Raw genomic sequence first — 18,725 nt, 5'->3', positions numbered from 1 at the left:
ACAGCAAGCAATTGAATATGTCGTGTGGATGGCTGCTGTTGACGTTCAGGTAAGAAACCTGAATGCTAATCTTGTTTTTCGTCAATTCGTTTATAAGTTAGGTTTGTGGGCACAGGAGCTTATTTGAGTGTCATGTTATTATCCAACATCGACGCGACAAAATGGCAGAGAAGAGCATTACATATTACTATAAATATTAATTATTTTACCTATGAATATTTATTATTTATTATTTTACTATGAATATTTTATAATGGATATAACTTATTTTACTTACTTCTAAAGCATGTTCATTGTATGGCTTTCTGGCACGTTGACGTCATATACTGTGAGTTAGTCACATACCGTGGAAAGAGTCATATGGCCTCTTTCATAACCCCCCCCCCCCCCCTCCACCCCGTGCTTGTATGGCCCCACCCTACAGGGAGTAAAAACTAATACAAGATTCAAACCTCTCTATGCCGTTGTTGTTAGAACTGTCTAAGCGTCATGGAAACAACATATTAAGGTCCCATCTCAAATTTTATGACAACTAAGCTTTCTTCATGAGATCATCCGATAGGCTATGTCTAGCCTGCGAAGCTGGTGGTTTTGTTGAGGTAAACGCGTACGCGAGCAAGCGGCGAAGCCACAGGGGGTCTCGGGATCCTCGCCTCGCGGCTTCGCCGCTTGCTCATGCGCGCGTTAACCTCGACAAAAACGCAGGCTAGGCGTTGTCTTTTATACCCTTCTACCCCGAAACAGGTGTGTCCTGTTCGAGTGCCCTGTTTGACCATTCCCCAAAACAGTTCAAATGATTCATGATTTCGTGAAAGGGCAGTTGAGCTTACTTCATTTCAAATCGATAATAGCAAACATTCCCCTCTGAATAAACAGCACAAGCATTTCGTAATTGAGCAAGGATTGTGAAGGTTGTTTGTTTCTTCCAAACACCCCTGGTTGATCAAAAAATCACTTCTCCTTACAATTTCAGTACATTTTTAAGCAAACAGGTGATAAGAATAAAGAAATTCATGAACTAGGGGATACTGCGTTGACGTATTTTTGAAACTAAGGCACTGTTTACACGGACACGGTTTCATTTGTAACCGCTTTGAAAGCGATGCGGTTACGCCTTTCGTTTACACGGCACCGATCGAGACCACTACTGTAACCGGGTCGTTTTGAAAACGCTTTCAAAAGTGGAGCGTTTTCAAAACGATACGGTTTCGTTGTCGTGTAAACGGTCAAAAACGGCGAAACCGCATCGATTTGAAAACGGCCATGTATTTTGGCACGAACTGGCTGGCTTGCGAAGGGTAAACATGGTGAAACAAGCATAGAGAGCAGCGCTTGCTTATACAATCACATTCGAAAACAGTCGGAAAATCGTTAAATAGGCTCCGTGTAAACACTTCGAAACCGTGTCGTTTTCGATGCGGTTTCGAGGTCATAAAACCGTGTCGATTGATAACCGTATCCGTGTAAATGTAGCCTAAAAGAACAGTGTTGTAATCACTATCCTACCCCATCCCCCGCCCCCACCCCCCAGCCCCAAATAATCAGCCAGAAAGCGCACGTTTATTTCCTTTTTTCAACAGTGTCCGGACAATAAAGACGGAACAACTCAAAAAAGTTAAATACACTGGCATTGTTTCTTCATAGCAACAGGTGGGTGTAGTTTCAATTTTGAAAAACATGTACATCTTGAAACTAAGGCCTGTTTAGACCTGTTGGAAGTATCTGTCCACCACATTTTTAATTTTTATTAGACTTGGGTGTTGGAATCTTACCAGGGAGCAGTTTTGAAAAGAGGAAAAACTGTAAAATTACTACTGTTGAAGGTCATGATTTTTTACTGTTTTTACGTGAAATTATTGGTTAAAAGAAGTTTGATGATCTCCCCATATGCATAAAAAGAAAATCTCCTTCGCGTGTTTGTTCCCCTACATCCACGTTTTTCAACGAATTGTCGAAATTATTGATCGTTCTGGCCGCATCTGTTCCTCTTATATCTATGTGTAAAGGGCTAGTAAGTTAAGTTAGGGGGAGGGGACTCTCCATTACATAAGCTATATAAAAGGGTATTGTTTTCTAGCCGTTTTGGTCTCAAAAAGGGTATAGATTTTGGCCATTTTAATCTGAGATGGGGTATATTTTGTGCAATCTTAAACCCTGCCCTCTCCGGCTCCAGTAATCAGCAAGAACGCATTCCTGATTTATTTTGCTTTTCCCAACAGTTGCGACTCGATTTCCTACAAGATGGAACAACTCGCAAAAGATTGGAAAATACATTTACATGTCTGGATCATACCAATAGGTGAGTGTAGATGCACTTTTTCCCTTATGTATTTCTCTTGGAAACAGTTCAAGGGGCTCTTTGCATGATCATATATTTTGCTTGGGTCCAAGGCTGGGCAAGCCTTTTTGTGTCGGATGTAAATTGATTCTCTTGGTGGTTTTCATCTGATCTCATAAAAATGTAAAATTTTAACTTTTAATCCTACAAAGCTATTTGTTTCACGTAATTAAGACATGAAAAAATGCAAATTGAAAATTTGATATAGATCGCGATGTCCAGAATTAACGTTTTTTCTGCACTGCCAAGAAAACGATTATTTCGCTCTTAATCTAAAAATTTTCAGATCTGACAATATCTACTAACTTCTTGTACAATTTATGGTCGCCATATTAATGTCCCAAAGAATAACAGCAAGACGGTGGCTTTATATTGAACGCTGTAATGTTATTTTCTAAAAATTATTTTCGTAACAACTCGGTTCTGCTGAATTTCTGTTAGTTTTCTAACGATGATGTTTATACAAGCAAACAGTTTTGGAGATATTTTCGACAACCACCATTTTGGCAACATACATGCAGGATGATCATAGACTGGTCAACATCTCATTTTGCTTTTACCATGATCAACAGGCAGGTGTTGACGAGAAAAAAGGAGAACTTTAATTTGGGAACTTTGCGTTGATGCACCAATTTCTCTTTCAGTACGATTACGAATCTATAGGTGAAGAAGGCCGTGTAAGACAAGTATTTGTAAAGTATATATGGCAAAAAAGGGACTTATACTGTCTGAACAAAATACGATCATGATGTTAACGATTTCTTTTATTTTATTTTTTCAGGTTCAACAAAGTCAAAGAGAGTAGAATAAAGGAGAAAAGCAGATTTTAATTATACGTTACTACAAAACTGCTAAGGTCTCCGTGTTGTTGATTGAATTGTTGCAAGCCGGCGTTTTGAATGAAATTGATTGCGCTTTTAAAAGGGGCCAAGCCAGTTGTCGAAATTTTACTAAGTCTTTGGCGGGAAAATTTTATTTTGTTTTGGATAGATTCAGCCAAGAAAATTTATCGAAAAAAAACTAAGTCTTTTGGCGGGAAAATTGTTCCTAGAAAAAAAGTCTCCGCTTTTGATTGGTGTCTGGTTTTGAGTAAAAAAATATTCTAAGTCTTTTGGCGGGAAAAATCTTGCATTGTGCAACGGATTTGACCCATTAAAAGTCTATCTTAAGTATATCTTTTATTTCTGGCCAGACTCTGTTCAAAAGCGCAGAATTTTTTTTCTTGTTGGCAACCCTACATAGTCAAAATGCATTAAAAGAGATAGCCTACATTTTCACTGGTTTCCAGGCCCCTTTTAAAAGCGCATTTTTTTTACTTTATTTGTAAGTCAAAAGAAAATAAAAGATACAATGCAATTGTTATTGAAGTTTTTATTTCTTTATTTGTACCGTTAAGTAATAAAGCAAACTCAATTACAACAGTTAAATACAAATAATTATCATTTACAACAAATTAAGTCTGGATATCATAAGTCACTGCCATGCAAGTCGCCAAAGTAAAATACAAGAACATGAAAGAAAAGTTAAACGCGAATTCTAAGACAACAAACTTGTGTACTAGAAAAGCTTACACAGCGTAAGTAGACATAACTAAAAAGTGGTTTTGATAAAGTAGAAAATTAAACTTTGTCGTGTAAAAACTATAACAGAATATTAAAAGTCAACTTGTCTTAATCGAGGATGAGATGATAGCATATACGAGGCTTTACGGAGAATTCTAAGTCAGCGAATAAATTTGATATAACAAGACGATTTTGGTCATTAGATCAACAATTTGTGCAACTCTAAAAACTAGCGAATATAAAATAAAGTTATCGTAGAACTAGAAACAGTAAAATTTGATTTGTGGGTTTTGAAAAACTGCTCTAATTTTCCTGCCTAAAGCGAACGTTTTGTTTTCAAAAGTTTGTTTAAAAAAATATATTTTAGGCAATGTTGGATAATTCCGTTAAGACGAGGAGGCGTAGAAAAGACGATTGAACGGCCTAGTCAGCTATTTCTTTTTGCTCGTCTTAGAAGATTTTCGCCCTAGCAGATGTTAGAATTATTACCTCTAGAATTAACCTTTGATTATCTTGCGCGGGCGGGTTTTTCTCGTCTGCACTTTCTTTGCTTGTGATCCACAGCAAAAGCATTCAAGGCACTGAAAGAAAACAAAAACGTATGTGTTAAAATACGTAAATTACAGTCAATGTTACTAAACTATGATCATGAAAACACTTTTAAAGTAATGTTATTTTGAAATTTGCAAAAACAACTTCGTAGAATTGGTACTAATTGTCACGATCTAGAACAGAAAACAGTCCGTGCAAAAAACGCCAAGTACAGAGTTTGTAGAAGGTATGAAGTGTTACGGAAGCCACTGCTGATTAGCATTTGTGTTTTGGTGTGGGTAGCGCTCATCGTCTTGTAAAATATTTACAGCCTTCAATCTTAAAATACCCAGAAAAGAAAATTTCAGGATGCATGCAGCTGTGTTTCGTTGAGATTGCGCGCATCCCATTCCACGGCAATAATACAAACACTACTGTATTTTGCGCTATGTTTACACTCTTTTCAAAATGGCGCACCGCATTGTCTATATTCTAGATTAAATTTGTACGACAGAAATTTTTTTTGCTTGTGATGTTTCTAGGGTGGTAATTTTTTGTTAACTTACGAATTGTTGTTTTTTTTTTTTCTGGGCAAGTTGAGTTCAATAGTTATGATCTATCGTAGGACTATTAATTCTCCTTACTCAATTTAGGTTGTGCGGAGAATTTGGTATTACATCAAAGCCCATAGTTGACAATTTTTTTTTATACTCGTCACTAGTCGTAAGGAGAAATTAAATTTTGATCACTTTTGTAAATTAAATATCAGTAGATCCGAGGACAGCAGACCAAAGAAATTTGCCATGCTTCAAAACTAACGAAACGAAAAAATAACCGTTGGCACTTTGATCGAATGTCAAGCAATTATCACCAATAGAAGCTATTAAAGAATTAATGAAATGAACTTTCCTCCTAGTTATATTGTTGATAATCAAATGATAAAGTTCGTCTTATTATGCTTGGATTTATAAAATAACTGTTATCAGTTGTTATTATCAGGACTGATGTAACTAGATTGTTATTTCCCTTTTTTTCTTAATTTATTGCATTACTGCTTCGTCAAGTTATGTCCTTTGCAATACTTGTGAATTTATGGCCATGCACTAAATAAAGCTACTCTTAATTTGTTGTTGGTTCTTGCTTCGCTTGTTGTCTGACAATTTAAAAGTATAATTTCTGCGTTTCGACGCGTTCTGCCTGAAATTTGCTCTTGTTGTTCAAGAAAAGTCCAAATTAAAATGGCGCATCAAACTTTAGAAATTCCAAAAGAGCCTATAAAGAAATCTTACCCTTCAGAAAAGCGCAGATTCAGGATTGGGATAAACGAAAAATGGCTGTGACGTGCATTGTGTACACGTTTGCGATGTTTTGCTTGCTTTACGTGAACGAAAGAGAGAATGCATTTTATAATTATGATTGATTGACTGTTCTAGTTTAGTCCAGTCTCAATGTAACAAAACAAAGATGAAAGAAAAGGGACAACTTAACAAATAAAGATTCTGGTATGCATTTTAAATTTAACCCTTAATTCTCAAAGTGATCAGAATTTCGGTCCTATTTCTCTAGATGCAGTCGTCAAGCAGCCTAGTCCCAAGACTTTATCGCTTTTCTCGTTGTTGAAGCTTGGGAACTACGCAGATTATTTAGTAACCAGCAAATGTCATGCCCTTACCTTCACTTCATTCTTTTACGTGTGGTTTCTTTATTGCCGTGACTTGAAGATTATTCTTTAAATTGTTGCGTTCTTCCTCTGAAATTGATAAAAAAATGATGGAATGAGTTATTACAATCCATGATGGAACACTAGTTAACACTACTTTTTATAGCTAGTCCTGCCTTGTTCATAAAGTGCTTTTGTTTTTGAGCAAATAAAAGTTCTTGCTGAATAAAAACCCAGCCTTGGTATTTCACTTTGTTATGTAGAAGACACCCAAGAAAAGTACTAAGTAAGTGTAGAACGCATAACTTCTGGCATTTGGAACCTTCACGGCGTTGTTATTATGTTATACATTTGTCAACAAGACTTACATTTTGTTTGTTGATAGTTCTAATTTACGGCATATTATTATAATAAGGTTTTCATGTAAGCAAACTTCAGAGGAACGGCATTGTCCCTGTAAAGAGCGCTGGACTTAACTGACTGCCCAAAACAAATTTCTCGCCTACAGTTAAAACTAAGTTATTGATAAAAGAGAAGCATTCGTCTCTTTCGAACAGCTTATTCTATCTTTAGACACATGCTGAGTCGCTCTTACCTTGCTCAGCTAATTCTTCGCCATAGCTGAAATAAAAACCCAGTGGCAAGCTTTCGTTTCAGAAATCCATATGACCGGTTCATCCACATCAGGTCTTCTTCCACAGCAAACTACTTGACAATTGCTTTCAGTTGAAGACCTTTTTGGCTTTCGCCCGACTTCTTAACAAATTGTGTCGAGAGGAAGAAATCAAACAGTTCGACCACGAGGCCGAGCCGAAGGAAAAAATGCAAATGAAATGCGCGATGAAAAAAATCACACTTGAAGTTTTGCACGTGAAAATTGAATGGCGAGGTTCCTGAGTCTTTTGTTGAGTTGCATTAATTATTAAGGATGTTGTGGATCCTTGCGACATAATGAATCCCAATAAAAATTCATTATTTTTCGAAATTTCCAAAGAAATATTTTTTCAAGTATGCAAGCTGTTTCTACTTTTAAAGAAAAATCTTTTTGGAAGAGAAGAGATGGTTAACTGGGTTAACTTGCTTTCCGCTCGTTTCTTCTCAGTTAATATAAGTTCGTCAACAAACCTGAAAAGACACAGCAATGAAAAAGAGCTGCGTCTAGTTTTTTTTTTTTTTTTTTTTTTTTTTTACACTTCCGTGAGTTCTGCATTGGATATATGGACCAGCTATGCGATCATAGAAAAAGAAACCGTAAACAATCCTTCCACCTAACTGGTTCTTCTTTCTCACATTTCTATGACTGAAGTAGCCTGGTTGGTAATAAATAAGGAAAGTGGTCATAACAAGTGTACTCGACCAGGACCCGGCTACAGCATACATACATCCCATCTCGCCTACTGTTTTTTGGGGGATGGGGGGTTTCCATTTAGATTTCAAATGTCTCGATTCCGGAAACCATTAGCGTATCGGGGGGGGGGGGGGGGGATGAGAATAGACATGGGCAAGACCAAAGATGGCGCACAAGGGACCACGTAAGCAGCAGCCAATGTAAACCCCTCCCCTCTCCTAGGGAACGCACGGTGTAATGCACCAGGGAGGAATGGAGGAAATAACGTACTGGAAAACACAAGAGGGAACGCACAGGGGACACACGGTGTAGGCAACGTGTAGGGAATGCGAAAGAGAATGCAACCTCAACCCTGGGAACGAGGTTGAAGAGAACGCACCAGAAAAGAATGGAGGGGCGCACAAGGAACGTATTAGGAAACGAACGAGTGAATACACAGGGAACGCGCGGCGTCTCGTACAAGAAAAGACATGCCAAAGGCCACGGGCAAGGCACGCGGAATACAGAAGGGAACGCACCGGGAGGGCATGCGGAAAAACATGGGAATTGCAAGGTGTAACGAATTAGGAATAGAATGGGGGAACACATGAGAAAAAGATGTGAAAAGGTAAAGCGGAGGCACGAGAAAATTCAAAGGGAATGTACAGAGAACGCATGGAAAAGCCTCGAGGAAACACACGGTGTAGAACACTAGCTAAGAAAGGAGTGTGGCAACGCACTCGGAAACGCAAGAGGACTGGTTTGGGAGAAGTAACAGGGGACTCATAGGGAATGAAGAAGGTGATGCATGGAGAAAAGGCTCCTAGAAAACGCATGGTGGAACATAAACGCACAAGAAATAAATGCAAAGGGAACGCACCGTGTAACTCACGAGGAAAGGCATTTCCCAAAGACTGCATTAACTCAATTCGTTAATTTACGTTTATTGTTTCTTCACCAGAAACGCGTACGATTAGCCTTACTTAAAAAACGTTATACAAAAATGTCCAGCCAGCAATACAGCTGGTTTGGTTTGAAGTCGTAATATTTTGTAACTAAGTTACAATTATGTGCAGTAGCAAAAGAATACAAAAAATTCTAAAGAAAGGATTACAAGTATATTATTTTAATAATAAAGTGCAGAAGTGGCTTTTTTTTTCTTTCATGATTTTGAAATACGTTAATTACACTATACTTTTCTGTAAATACAAAATTCTGCGTGACAGTATAGGAAGACCTGCTTTCACAAAGTGCATCAACATTCGGGTAATGGAAAAAACTAGCTATAGAGGACATTTTATGTCCGCCATCTTGAAGAACCAAGACAATCAACTTTCCTCCTTTAAAAAATGATTGATACTTTCTCTGCAAACAGCTCACTGCTTACCCCAGGTCTGGGCCAGTTAAGCCGTTTTTCAATTTTAAAGTGCAAGGAAAAATTATCGGTGAAAAATTAACTGTCCCTGCTATGGTTCTGCGTTTGCTAAGGTCAAGAACTTACAAAAAAATAACTGTGCACCGTGGTCTAACCAATCGGAGAAGACGTTGAACATTTTCAACCAATCAGAAGAAAAACCCAACGACAACCGTAAGCTCGCTTACACGCGTTTTCCCGCGCTAAGCAGGCGCTTTGTCGCGTTTCAGGCGATTGGCCAGAAATGAATACTTTGCATTTAGTTTATTAAATGGCAGTTACAAGAAAACCTATCTAACGTGCTGGCACCATCAACGATCCCATTAGGGAAGGGGAACTCCCACGTAAAAGGGGCGGGAATGCTCGTAGTCTTTCAAAGGAGTGTAAATTGGGGATTTTGTTAACACTAAAGGTGATCAGGACAGAACGCTACTGTTTTAACACATCAAAGGTATCTTTAGGGTTGAAAGCGAAGAAATTATCAAAACGCGGAAATACTGAGTTGGCTGTTTAGATCAATAATGCATGAAATCTTTAAAATTTCTTCATAGATGAAAGCATTTGATGTCAATGTCTTAATCGTCACTAACGTCACTATAGCTCTTACTTGTCTGTCTGTTGTAGAATGGTGTCTTTTAGGGGTCAACTAAAGCTTGAGCCGGGGTTCACGCCCCATCCCTTTAAGGAGTCCCCCCCCCCCCCCCCGACTATGATCTAACAGCAATTGATGTAAATTCACTTAATGTTCTCCAACTTCAGAACCCAGGCCCATTTTGAAGGAAGCTTGTTTATAGCGATGGCAGGAAAGTTAACTATCATGCCACCTTTGTCGCCAGCAGGCTTCCAAACAAACTTTCCATCATAACCTAACATGGTAACTTGAGTGTAATTGGATGACATTGGTGCTCCAAGAGTAAGCTGATCAGTGGCAGGCCACTCAAGGACAATGGCGTACACGGCATCAGCTTTAGACGTGTACCTGAGAGTAAAAGAGACTAGTAAGTTTTCTGTTTCTTTTCTTTGTAGAATAAGAAAGAAGGGGGAAGCCACGAGCCATGCGGCCCACACTGCCGGAGCTTATCCCGGTTTCCGTATCATTAAGTGGCTAGGAATATTTCTACTTCCCCCTGAATGCATGCTAGTCCATCGCAGGGTCCCCCCCCCCCCCCCAGCATTATGTCGCCGGTAACCATTTATACACCTGGGTGGAGAGAGGCACTATGAGAGTAAAGTGTCTTGCCCAAGAACACAACACAAGTGACCCTGGGCGGGGCTCAAACTCGGACCGCTCGATCCGGAGTCCGGCGCACCAACCATTAGGTCACCGTGCCTCCCTAAGAAAGGGGAAGTGATTTTAATCACTTTTTTTTAAAAAAAAAAGAAGAAGCAGAAACAGAATTATTATATGACATAGAACGTTAGAAAATGGTCGAATAAAAATTGTGTGACAATTTTTCACGCTGGTTTCATTTGTTTTGCCTTTTTGGAAAAACCCGACCTCGCAAAAAGACGTAGCGCTAATGTACAACTTTCTACTGATTTGCGCGATTTGCAGTCCACTATAGGAAAAAAAAATACGGGCTTTTACTACATTGTTAAAATTTAAAGCTTATTATAAACGTTACATCATGGAATTCAACAGCAGGGATGTAGCTAGGATTTCCAACTGATCAACAGTTGAAAACATTAAATATCACGCCATTCAACCTACCAGACATCTTTGTTAACAGTGTCGTTTTGAGCTCTCCAAGGTTTGGTGCCATAAATAGCTTCACCATTCACAGACAGCCACTCTCCCATCTGTAGCAGACGCTCCTCAAATGCGGGAATGATACGGCCGTCTGCTGTCGGGCCAACATTCAACAACATGTTTCCACCACAACTAATAGGAAAGAATGAGAAATACATGACTTGAAACTAAAAGTTGGCTACTTACATGAAGTAGATGCTCATTGTGGTCTATTGTGAAATCTGGTTGCTAAGTGGATAATGAGACTTGAGTAAGCAAATTCTGGGTAGTTTTTTGCCTAATTAAGTTAATCTTATTCACTGTTTAATTTTTTTTGTATTTTGTGGCAAAAAATGGTTGGTTGTTAAAAGATCAGTGTTCCAGACAAGAGGGAGGTCTCAGGTCAATAACTCGACAAATTTATAGAAAACTTTTAATGATTTGGTGGCAGAAGTGAAAATTGGACCTCTTGGAATTCCGTGTTGGTACCTTCAGTTGCCTAAAAGCTTATCTGGAACCTTGAAAATTTGGCCAGGTTCAAAAGGCGAGTGCACTTAAGTCTCCAAGAGAGTTTCAGCCCAAGTGAGACCTACATGAGAGGTTAATTTAACTTTTGTCAACCTTCACTCTCAAATGGCCAGGTAAACCCAATGTTTATCCTCACCTTACAGTAGAAGCCAGTTGATATAACAGTTGATTGATGTCCAAGTAAGAGTCAATATCCACATTACGTCTGTAGCCCCAGGAACCCTTGTCCACAGTCAATGCATTCTCCCATTTGTGATTCTGAAGTTTGCCTGTGTTACAGTAAAAGTTTATAACATAAGGTCTTCCTCATTATAATTTATCAACTTATCAAAAGTCCAATTATTGAAGTAATAAAATAATACACACCTGGATTGTATCGATCATGACAAGTGTACACTCCACCATGATGGCAAAGACATCCATTGTTACACCAACGGTCATTTGTCACAACTGTGTCTTTAACAGGGCTACACAACAACACAACAACAATAGTTAGACAAACTGAAAGCCGCTATGCACGTAACACTGAAAGCGGGTGTAAACCTAATCAAAGCACAGCGAGGGCCGAGCAAACATGGTTTGAAATGCAATGTTAAGCCATGAAGCACTAGTATTAGACAAACTGGAAATTAGAGAATTGAAGTCAGGTATTAGGCCATTTCTGAGTTACCCTTTGTCTCTGTTTCAGCACTTCTCAAATGCATTAGAATTTATCACATATATTTTCCTGAGGCTCATAATTTTTTTTTGCCAGCACTTTCCAGCTCTTATACTTTGAAGGGTCAGTACTACAAATATTTATCAGTTGCTGCAGCAATTATAATATCGAACAAATGTCCAGTCATTGCTGAACAAGTTGTGGTCATTTTCTTGACACATTAAGTAACCATAGCAACAGTGCTTATAACACAAAAACAAGCTCAGTGACCCCTATAATTTATGTTGGAATAATAACTAGCATGTTAAGTTTTAAAAAATTTTGTATTGTGGGTTCAGAGCCACCTTAAATTTTCAAAAGTTTAAGGTGGGAGGCCCGGTGGCCTAATGGTTAGTGCGCCGGACTCCAGATCAAGCGGTCCAAGTTTGAGCCCCGGCTGGGGCCACACTTTACTCTCATAGTTCCTCTCACAAAGGTGTATAAATGGGTACCTCGTCGACAGAATACTGGGGGGGTACCCTGCAATGGACTAGCATCCCATTCAGGGGGGAGTAGAAATATTCCTAGATGCTTAATGCTACAGAAACTGGGATAAGCACCGGCAGTGTGGGCCACATGGCTCATGGCTTCCCTTATATGCATGCAGAGTCATTTAACCTAGTATTATAGGCCTGCAATTTGTCCAGAGAGCTAACTTATAATATTATCTTCAACTAATTATTTATTAACAATATCAGTACAACATGTGTTCACCTCAATTACCTGTCATTATAAAGCCATGCAAGAAACTCTGTGCTTTGCCAGTATGTATCAGGTCCACTAGAACCGTCTGACCATAAATAATCGGGTTTATATGAGTTGATCAGGTCGTACAGCTCTGGCATGAGAATTTCCTGTCATAAAATACGAGCTCTTCAATTTTTTTAATTATATATTAAATATTATTCACCTGTCATTATAAAGCCATGCAAGGAACTCTCTGCTTTGCCAGTATGTATCAGGTCCCCTTGAGCCATCTGACCATAAATAATCAGGTTTGTACGAGTTGATCAGGTCATACAGCTCTGGCATGAGAATTTCCTGACATAAAATATGTCCTCTGTTATTCTTTATGTCATTAATATTTCATGACATACCCAGCTAATAAATAACCCTCATTTGGATCAGGTGGGTAATTTTGATATGGTCCAATAAAACATCAGATTGTGATATTAAGGGTTTTGTTATACAATTTAACACACTAATCGATGATGATTGGCTAATATCTGTTTCTCAGTTTAATATAATGCAAATCAAAAAAATTATTGCAGCTGCCAATCACAGATAAGCTGGAATCTAAAGTTTGGAAGCTCTAATTTGGGCGGAGAAGGTTTTTCAAAGAAATCCAAGGTTGAGTCTTGAGTCTTTTTATTTTATCAAAAGTAAACTGAGAGCCTAGAGAATGTACATGTATCTACTTATTAAAGTGTATATGACACGAAAACTTTTATTGGCTTTTTTCTTCGTTGATATGATTAGATAAAGGATTGATAGTTAAAATTTGTCCAAAAAAATTTTTTCCGTCATTTTTTGCCTCCGAAATGTCGCACTCTCAGCCATCTTGAAAATTCATCAAACAAGTAGACGTCACAAAGGTGACCGCCGTGACATACCTTTTGGCCACGCGCCACAAAAAATTGAAAATTCATCAAACAAGTAGACGTCACAAAGGTGACCGGCGTGACGTACCTTTTGGCCGTGCGCCGCTATGACAAAAGGTACGTCACGCCACCTTTGTGATGTCTTCTTGTTTGATGAATTTTCAAGATGGCTGAGAGTGCGACATTTCGGAGGCAAAAAATGACGGAAAAAATTTTTTTGGGCAAATTTTAACTATCAATCCTTTATTTAAGCATATCAACGAAAGAAAAAAGCCAATAAAAGATTTCGTGTCATAAACACTTTAAGACAAAATGGATCTTTCTTTATGTTTGTTGACTAGTATTTTTTTCATCCAAGTGAGTTAAATAAGGGTCCACAAAGTTTATAATAATTAACAACAAGATTGCACTTTCAAACTTCCTTCGCTGCAGCCACATATAAGTAGCCAAAGAGCGATGGAAGGAAGAAAACAAGGAAAAAAGGATCATACTATGTAAAATATACTAGTTGTACCTATCGGTAAGTGCCAACGAGCGAAATACTCATGTTTGTTCATAAGAACAGATATTGAATGGTTTTTGATAGAACTATATTTGAAATGACCAAAATATGGTAAATTGTATTTTAGGTAATATGCGAAAAACTGAAGTGCTATTTCTCTGGTGTTCATAAATGACACAGGCTTGATAGCCTGCGTAGCAGGCGCCGTAATTTCCAGCGCGCGTATTCTCGCGATCGCGCACTCTTTTAAACACACTAAAAAACGTACACAGATGTCTGCTACGCAGGCTACGGGTTTGACAGATTGATAACTCTTGACAAATCTTTAAATTCTTTTAAACGTTAAAATGTCACAAAATGTAGGCATTAAATGAGGTTTAATCACTGTTTTGTAAATACAACACGCGATGGTAAAAATGTTTCCGTCCACAAAAGGGATAGTTGCATTTCAAGAACTTCTTATAAATCAAATCCCAAAATCAAAACTGCTAAGATGCTTTTTTAAAAATAATTTTCAGTAATCAGAGACAGTAATGCACGGGTCAGATTTCAGTCTCGCAAGTGTCATGTTCAGTTACGGTACGCAAAACTTGAAAAATTTGAACAGAAAACAAAACTTGAACGGTCAAGGATTATTTGGAGACAAAATTTTTATTCAAGTTAACATTACATTTGCCGTTAGAAGCAAAAAACTTTTGAGCTTCTTGTGTGTATGACATGCAGTAATTTTAGTGAGCATCGCTTTGTATTGATGTCATTCCTACGCGGAGCGAAAATGCGTGCCAAATAAAATATAAACGGTATTTGATTTGGAATAAATCATCGGTCAAACAATTACTATAAACACAATCAACACTAAAAGGAAGCATTTACCCGACTTCAGCATTCTCATAAGTCAAGAAAACTCTATTTGAAGTCAACAGTCCGCTTTTGATTTTCATGTCTCTCTTCGATCGTAAATCAAAGGACTCCAAAGTCGAAAGATTATTTCATCGCTTTAAAGACCTTAATGTTCGTTTTTTCGGCGGTCAAATATTCTGTAGGGTATTCTTTTTCGATTTATAATTCCCTAATGGTGTATTTATCAGTAAAGGGATGAATGACCACATTGGAAATTTTAACAGCGAGCCGCGGGGACGCCATTTTGGTCATTTGCTCTCTAGCAAGGAGTGAGAGACTGGGAACCATTTGGAAAGAACAATACAACCCAAATATGGGGTTTACTTACACCCAAATATGGTCAAAAAAAAGTTCCTTACGCAGAACTTAAGATTTTCTCTGCCTATACACTCATACGCACACGGCTCTATGATTCTGCCGCCTCGACAGCCTCGCCTCTTGGCTCGGCTGTCTCGTTGGCAATAAAGAATTAAGAATAAAACTTTCAGTGTACCTTGACATAATCCTGAGTCTGGAATTGATTAGCCTTATCCTTCAAATAGAGCGGGTTGAACCATTCAAAGAGAGAATGATACAATCCAAACGTGATGTTAGTTTTACTTCTAATGGCAGCCGCAAGGTCCCCTGAAAATAACAGTGTGGACTTGTTATAAACAAACACTCAGTTAACAAACACTGAGTTAGAAATTTTTACACATGTGGAGTATCAGGACAAGAAAAAAAGAAAGTTCTACCTGTCAATAATAGTAACCTAGCAGAATGGACAGCTGTAGCCCTTTGCATGCATTGCCTGCCCTTTTATACTTGCACTTTAGGCAAGCAATGTGTGCACAGGGCTATGTAGTTGTAGCCCTTTTCACACAATGCAGGCCTATCATAGTAGTATTGTAGGCAAGCAATGTGTGCAGAGGGCTATGAAGCAGCAGCTCTTTGTAAAAATTGCAGGCCTATCATACTAGTCTTAGAGGCATGCAATATATGCAGAGTATCCTTTTGCATGCATTGCAGGCCTAAGATATTGAGTAATTATTATTTTAAATGCAGGTACCATAATCCAATAGTGCACGCTGGTCAGTGGTGGCATGAGCAAATCGCTTCTCAAGAAAATTATTTTTCTCACGCGGGTTTTGATGTATGTACATTTTCACCAACAATGTTTCAAAACAATTGGTTCATGCTATTAGCGGTGCACTATCAAGTTGTGGTGCATGATAACTTTGGAGAGCACTCAAGAAGCTAAAGTTGCTCTTGGCTATCACCTTGAGCAACATACTCTTATGCTTCTTTCATGCTCTCCAAACTTCCCGCATGCACCATAAACTTGATAGTGCACCGCTAAAACTTTGTTAATTGTGAGTCCCAGTATATTGCACCACAGCATCCTAACAAATTCTGAGGAAAGCCAATGATGGCCAAGCATCATATCCAGGCTGGGGTAAGGGGGAGGGGGGAGGGGAGTAATACTCTTAGTCAGTTCATACTACAAAACTAGAGCTACTAAACACTGGCACAGTTGAGCCAACTTTGGCTCCTCTGATCCTAATGATTTTAACAGACTTTATTATATGGCTACAATAGTACAGGCGCTCTGGTTGGCTGCTGAGCGGGCATTATTTTCTTGTAATGACCGGGCATTATTAAAATTTTCTCGGCTCGACGGTTTTTGAGTTGTGACTAAAAGCTACTAGCGAGGGGGCAAAAACAACAAAAAATGCCGACAAAATATAACTATCTTTTCAATAACTGAAAAAAAATATATAAGCATACCGATACTTCTTTAGTATGAGCGACGAAGAGAGCCACAGAGAGCAAGAGCGAGTTTTACCTCCAGTGTTCTTTCCCCTGATTTTTTTGAATAGTGCTTAAAGGCCATATAATAAATAACTTATTAACCTCGTCCGTTCGGTCATTACAGGAGAATCTCAGACCTCGACCTTGATGTATTGACCTCGCTGTCGCTCGGTCAATACATCAAGGCCTCGGTCTGAGATTCCTCTGTAATGACCTCACTCTCGGTTAATAAGTAGTATTTACATTTTTCACTAAGGAAAGATTTAATGAGATAATGACTGGTATAAATATAAAGCAAATAGCACTGCACTATGGCCAGACAGCCAAACCATTTGGATACAGGAAATAAAATTTGGAAAGATAAAAATTTCATAGATTACAGAACATACATAAATATTTCAGCATAAAATGAATGTTTTTATTATCCATACCCACAAGATCCCTGTGAGGTCCATTGTCAACAGAGTTCCAGTTCCACGACACATTGGATCTCCAGTTTGTCCATCCTTCATGATGTTTACTGGTCAGCACTAAATATCTGTTAAGATAATTTGATGAATGAGAAAACAAATTAAAGGAGCTACGTCACAGCAAATCATTTTGAAAAAACTGGCAAGTTTTTTCAAGTTTGTCGTTTGTAATCTGTCTTAATCGCCATCAGTAAAACCATCCTTGGTTATTTTCGTGTTTTTATTACTCCTTTGTTATTTTTCTACATTACACAACTATTATAACAGTCATTTCCAAATGACAGATTCCTAGACTGATGTGTTATCTTTTGGACAGTGATTCTGAAAAAAAAAATCAACAAATAATAATAAGTTATTGTTCCCTGATTTTCTTAGTAACTATGTAATACATGCACTCTTTATCTAATGGGTTCAAGGAGTACGGTAATCTCATATATTACTTTTACAATAACAATGATTTACCTTCACTCAGAGTATTTGACTGTCATAATACCCAGCTGATTCAGACAAATTAAAGTGTAATCTGTATCCTATTTCATAGCATGATGTAGGAATTAGTGGAGTTAAAGCACATGGCAAGTAGTTATGAGTGTCCACAAGTTGAATTTATAGGAGGCGCAGTGGCCTAATGGTTAGTGCGCCGGACTCCGGATTGAGCGGTCTGGGTTCGAGGCCTGGCCGGGGTCATTGTGTTGTGTTCTTGGGCAAGACACTTTACTTTCATAGTGCCTCTCTCCACCCAGGTGTATAAATCGGTACCGGCGACATAATGCTGGGGGGGTACCCTGCGATGGACTAGCATCCCATTCAGGGGGGAGTAGAAATATTACTAGCCGCTTAATGCTACAGAAACCGGGATAAGCTCCGGAAGTATGGGCCACTTGGTTCAAGGCTTCCACCCCCCCCCCCCTTTACAAGTTGAACTTGCTAAAGACTTAGAAATTCCAGATATTTTCTGTAGCGTTTACGAGTTTTGACAGTTTTATAACTGAGAGTGTCACGCGAATTTTGATCAATTTTTCAGATCTTAGCTTCAATCTTGAAATCTTTATTTTTTCAGCGGTGATCTTGGCGTCTTCAATTTCTTCGGAAAGACCCATAGAGAGGCTCATTGGTCAGACCAAAAAAATTCACAAGTTTATTCGCAATTGCATGCAATAAGTGCAATCCATCGTACAGGAAAAAGATGGCAGCAGTACATTTTACCGTAACTTATGACTTGCAAACCGAAAACAGCCAATAATAGAATGCCTTTTTTGCGAAATATTTGTCCCTGTACTAACAACATTGCTTATGCTGACTTTGAAGTTTTTAGAGATTTTCTATGCATTTTTGTAACATTTAAAGGTTTTCTTGCACTTAGAATAATAGCTAAATGTACCAGTTGCCACCGGGAGAAATGAACAAAATCAATGTTATAGGTGGTACAGACTAATGGTTCATACCAACCAGAATGAAAGGTCAGTTACTCAAAATGTAGTCCACAATTTCGGAAAACAGATTTTCTGGGAAAATACTGTTCCATTTGCTTTCCATTTTTGGGAGAAGATTTTTGGTTAAATGCCCCGGGGGGTACTCCCATAAATTTTGGATAGGGGTGTGCCGCGAAGGTTCTAAAACCCTAACCCTATTTAAGGATAAAGAAAGCGAAAATTGATACCTTTTTAAAGGCCCA

At 38.4% G+C, this 18,725-nt stretch overlaps 2 protein-coding genes and 1 long non-coding RNA gene across 3 annotated transcripts in view; 1 reads left to right on the top strand and 2 right to left on the bottom strand.

Annotated features, from left to right (window-relative positions):
• The window catches only part of LOC144643563 (nuclear receptor-binding factor 2-like), a 130,544-nt gene that overhangs the window by 95,955 nt on the left and 15,864 nt on the right, over positions 1-18,725 (bottom strand).
• Positions 1,597-3,665, top strand: LOC144641859 (uncharacterized). Its single transcript, XR_013568642.1, has 3 exons — positions 1,597-1,650; positions 2,220-2,299; positions 3,120-3,665. It is a non-coding gene; the product is annotated as an uncharacterized LOC144641859 (long non-coding RNA).
• LOC144642221 (alpha-L-fucosidase-like) lies at positions 9,513-17,144 on the bottom strand (the record flags this gene model as incomplete). Its single annotated transcript, XM_078501203.1, has 7 exons — positions 9,513-9,811; positions 10,544-10,714; positions 11,226-11,358; positions 11,456-11,556; positions 12,510-12,640; positions 15,283-15,413; positions 17,012-17,144. Coding segments are annotated over 7 exons (1,044 nt in total), but the record flags the coding sequence as incomplete, so codon positions are not given.

The sequence above is a fragment of the Oculina patagonica genome, chromosome 2 (assembly GCF_052425735.1).
Source record: "Oculina patagonica isolate OP01 chromosome 2, crgOcupat, whole genome shotgun sequence".
In the NCBI taxonomy this organism is placed as follows: Eukaryota; Metazoa; Cnidaria; class Anthozoa; order Scleractinia; family Oculinidae; genus Oculina; species Oculina patagonica.
The sequence above is the reverse complement of the archived record's forward strand: the minus strand, read 5'-3'. Positions and strand labels throughout refer to the sequence as shown.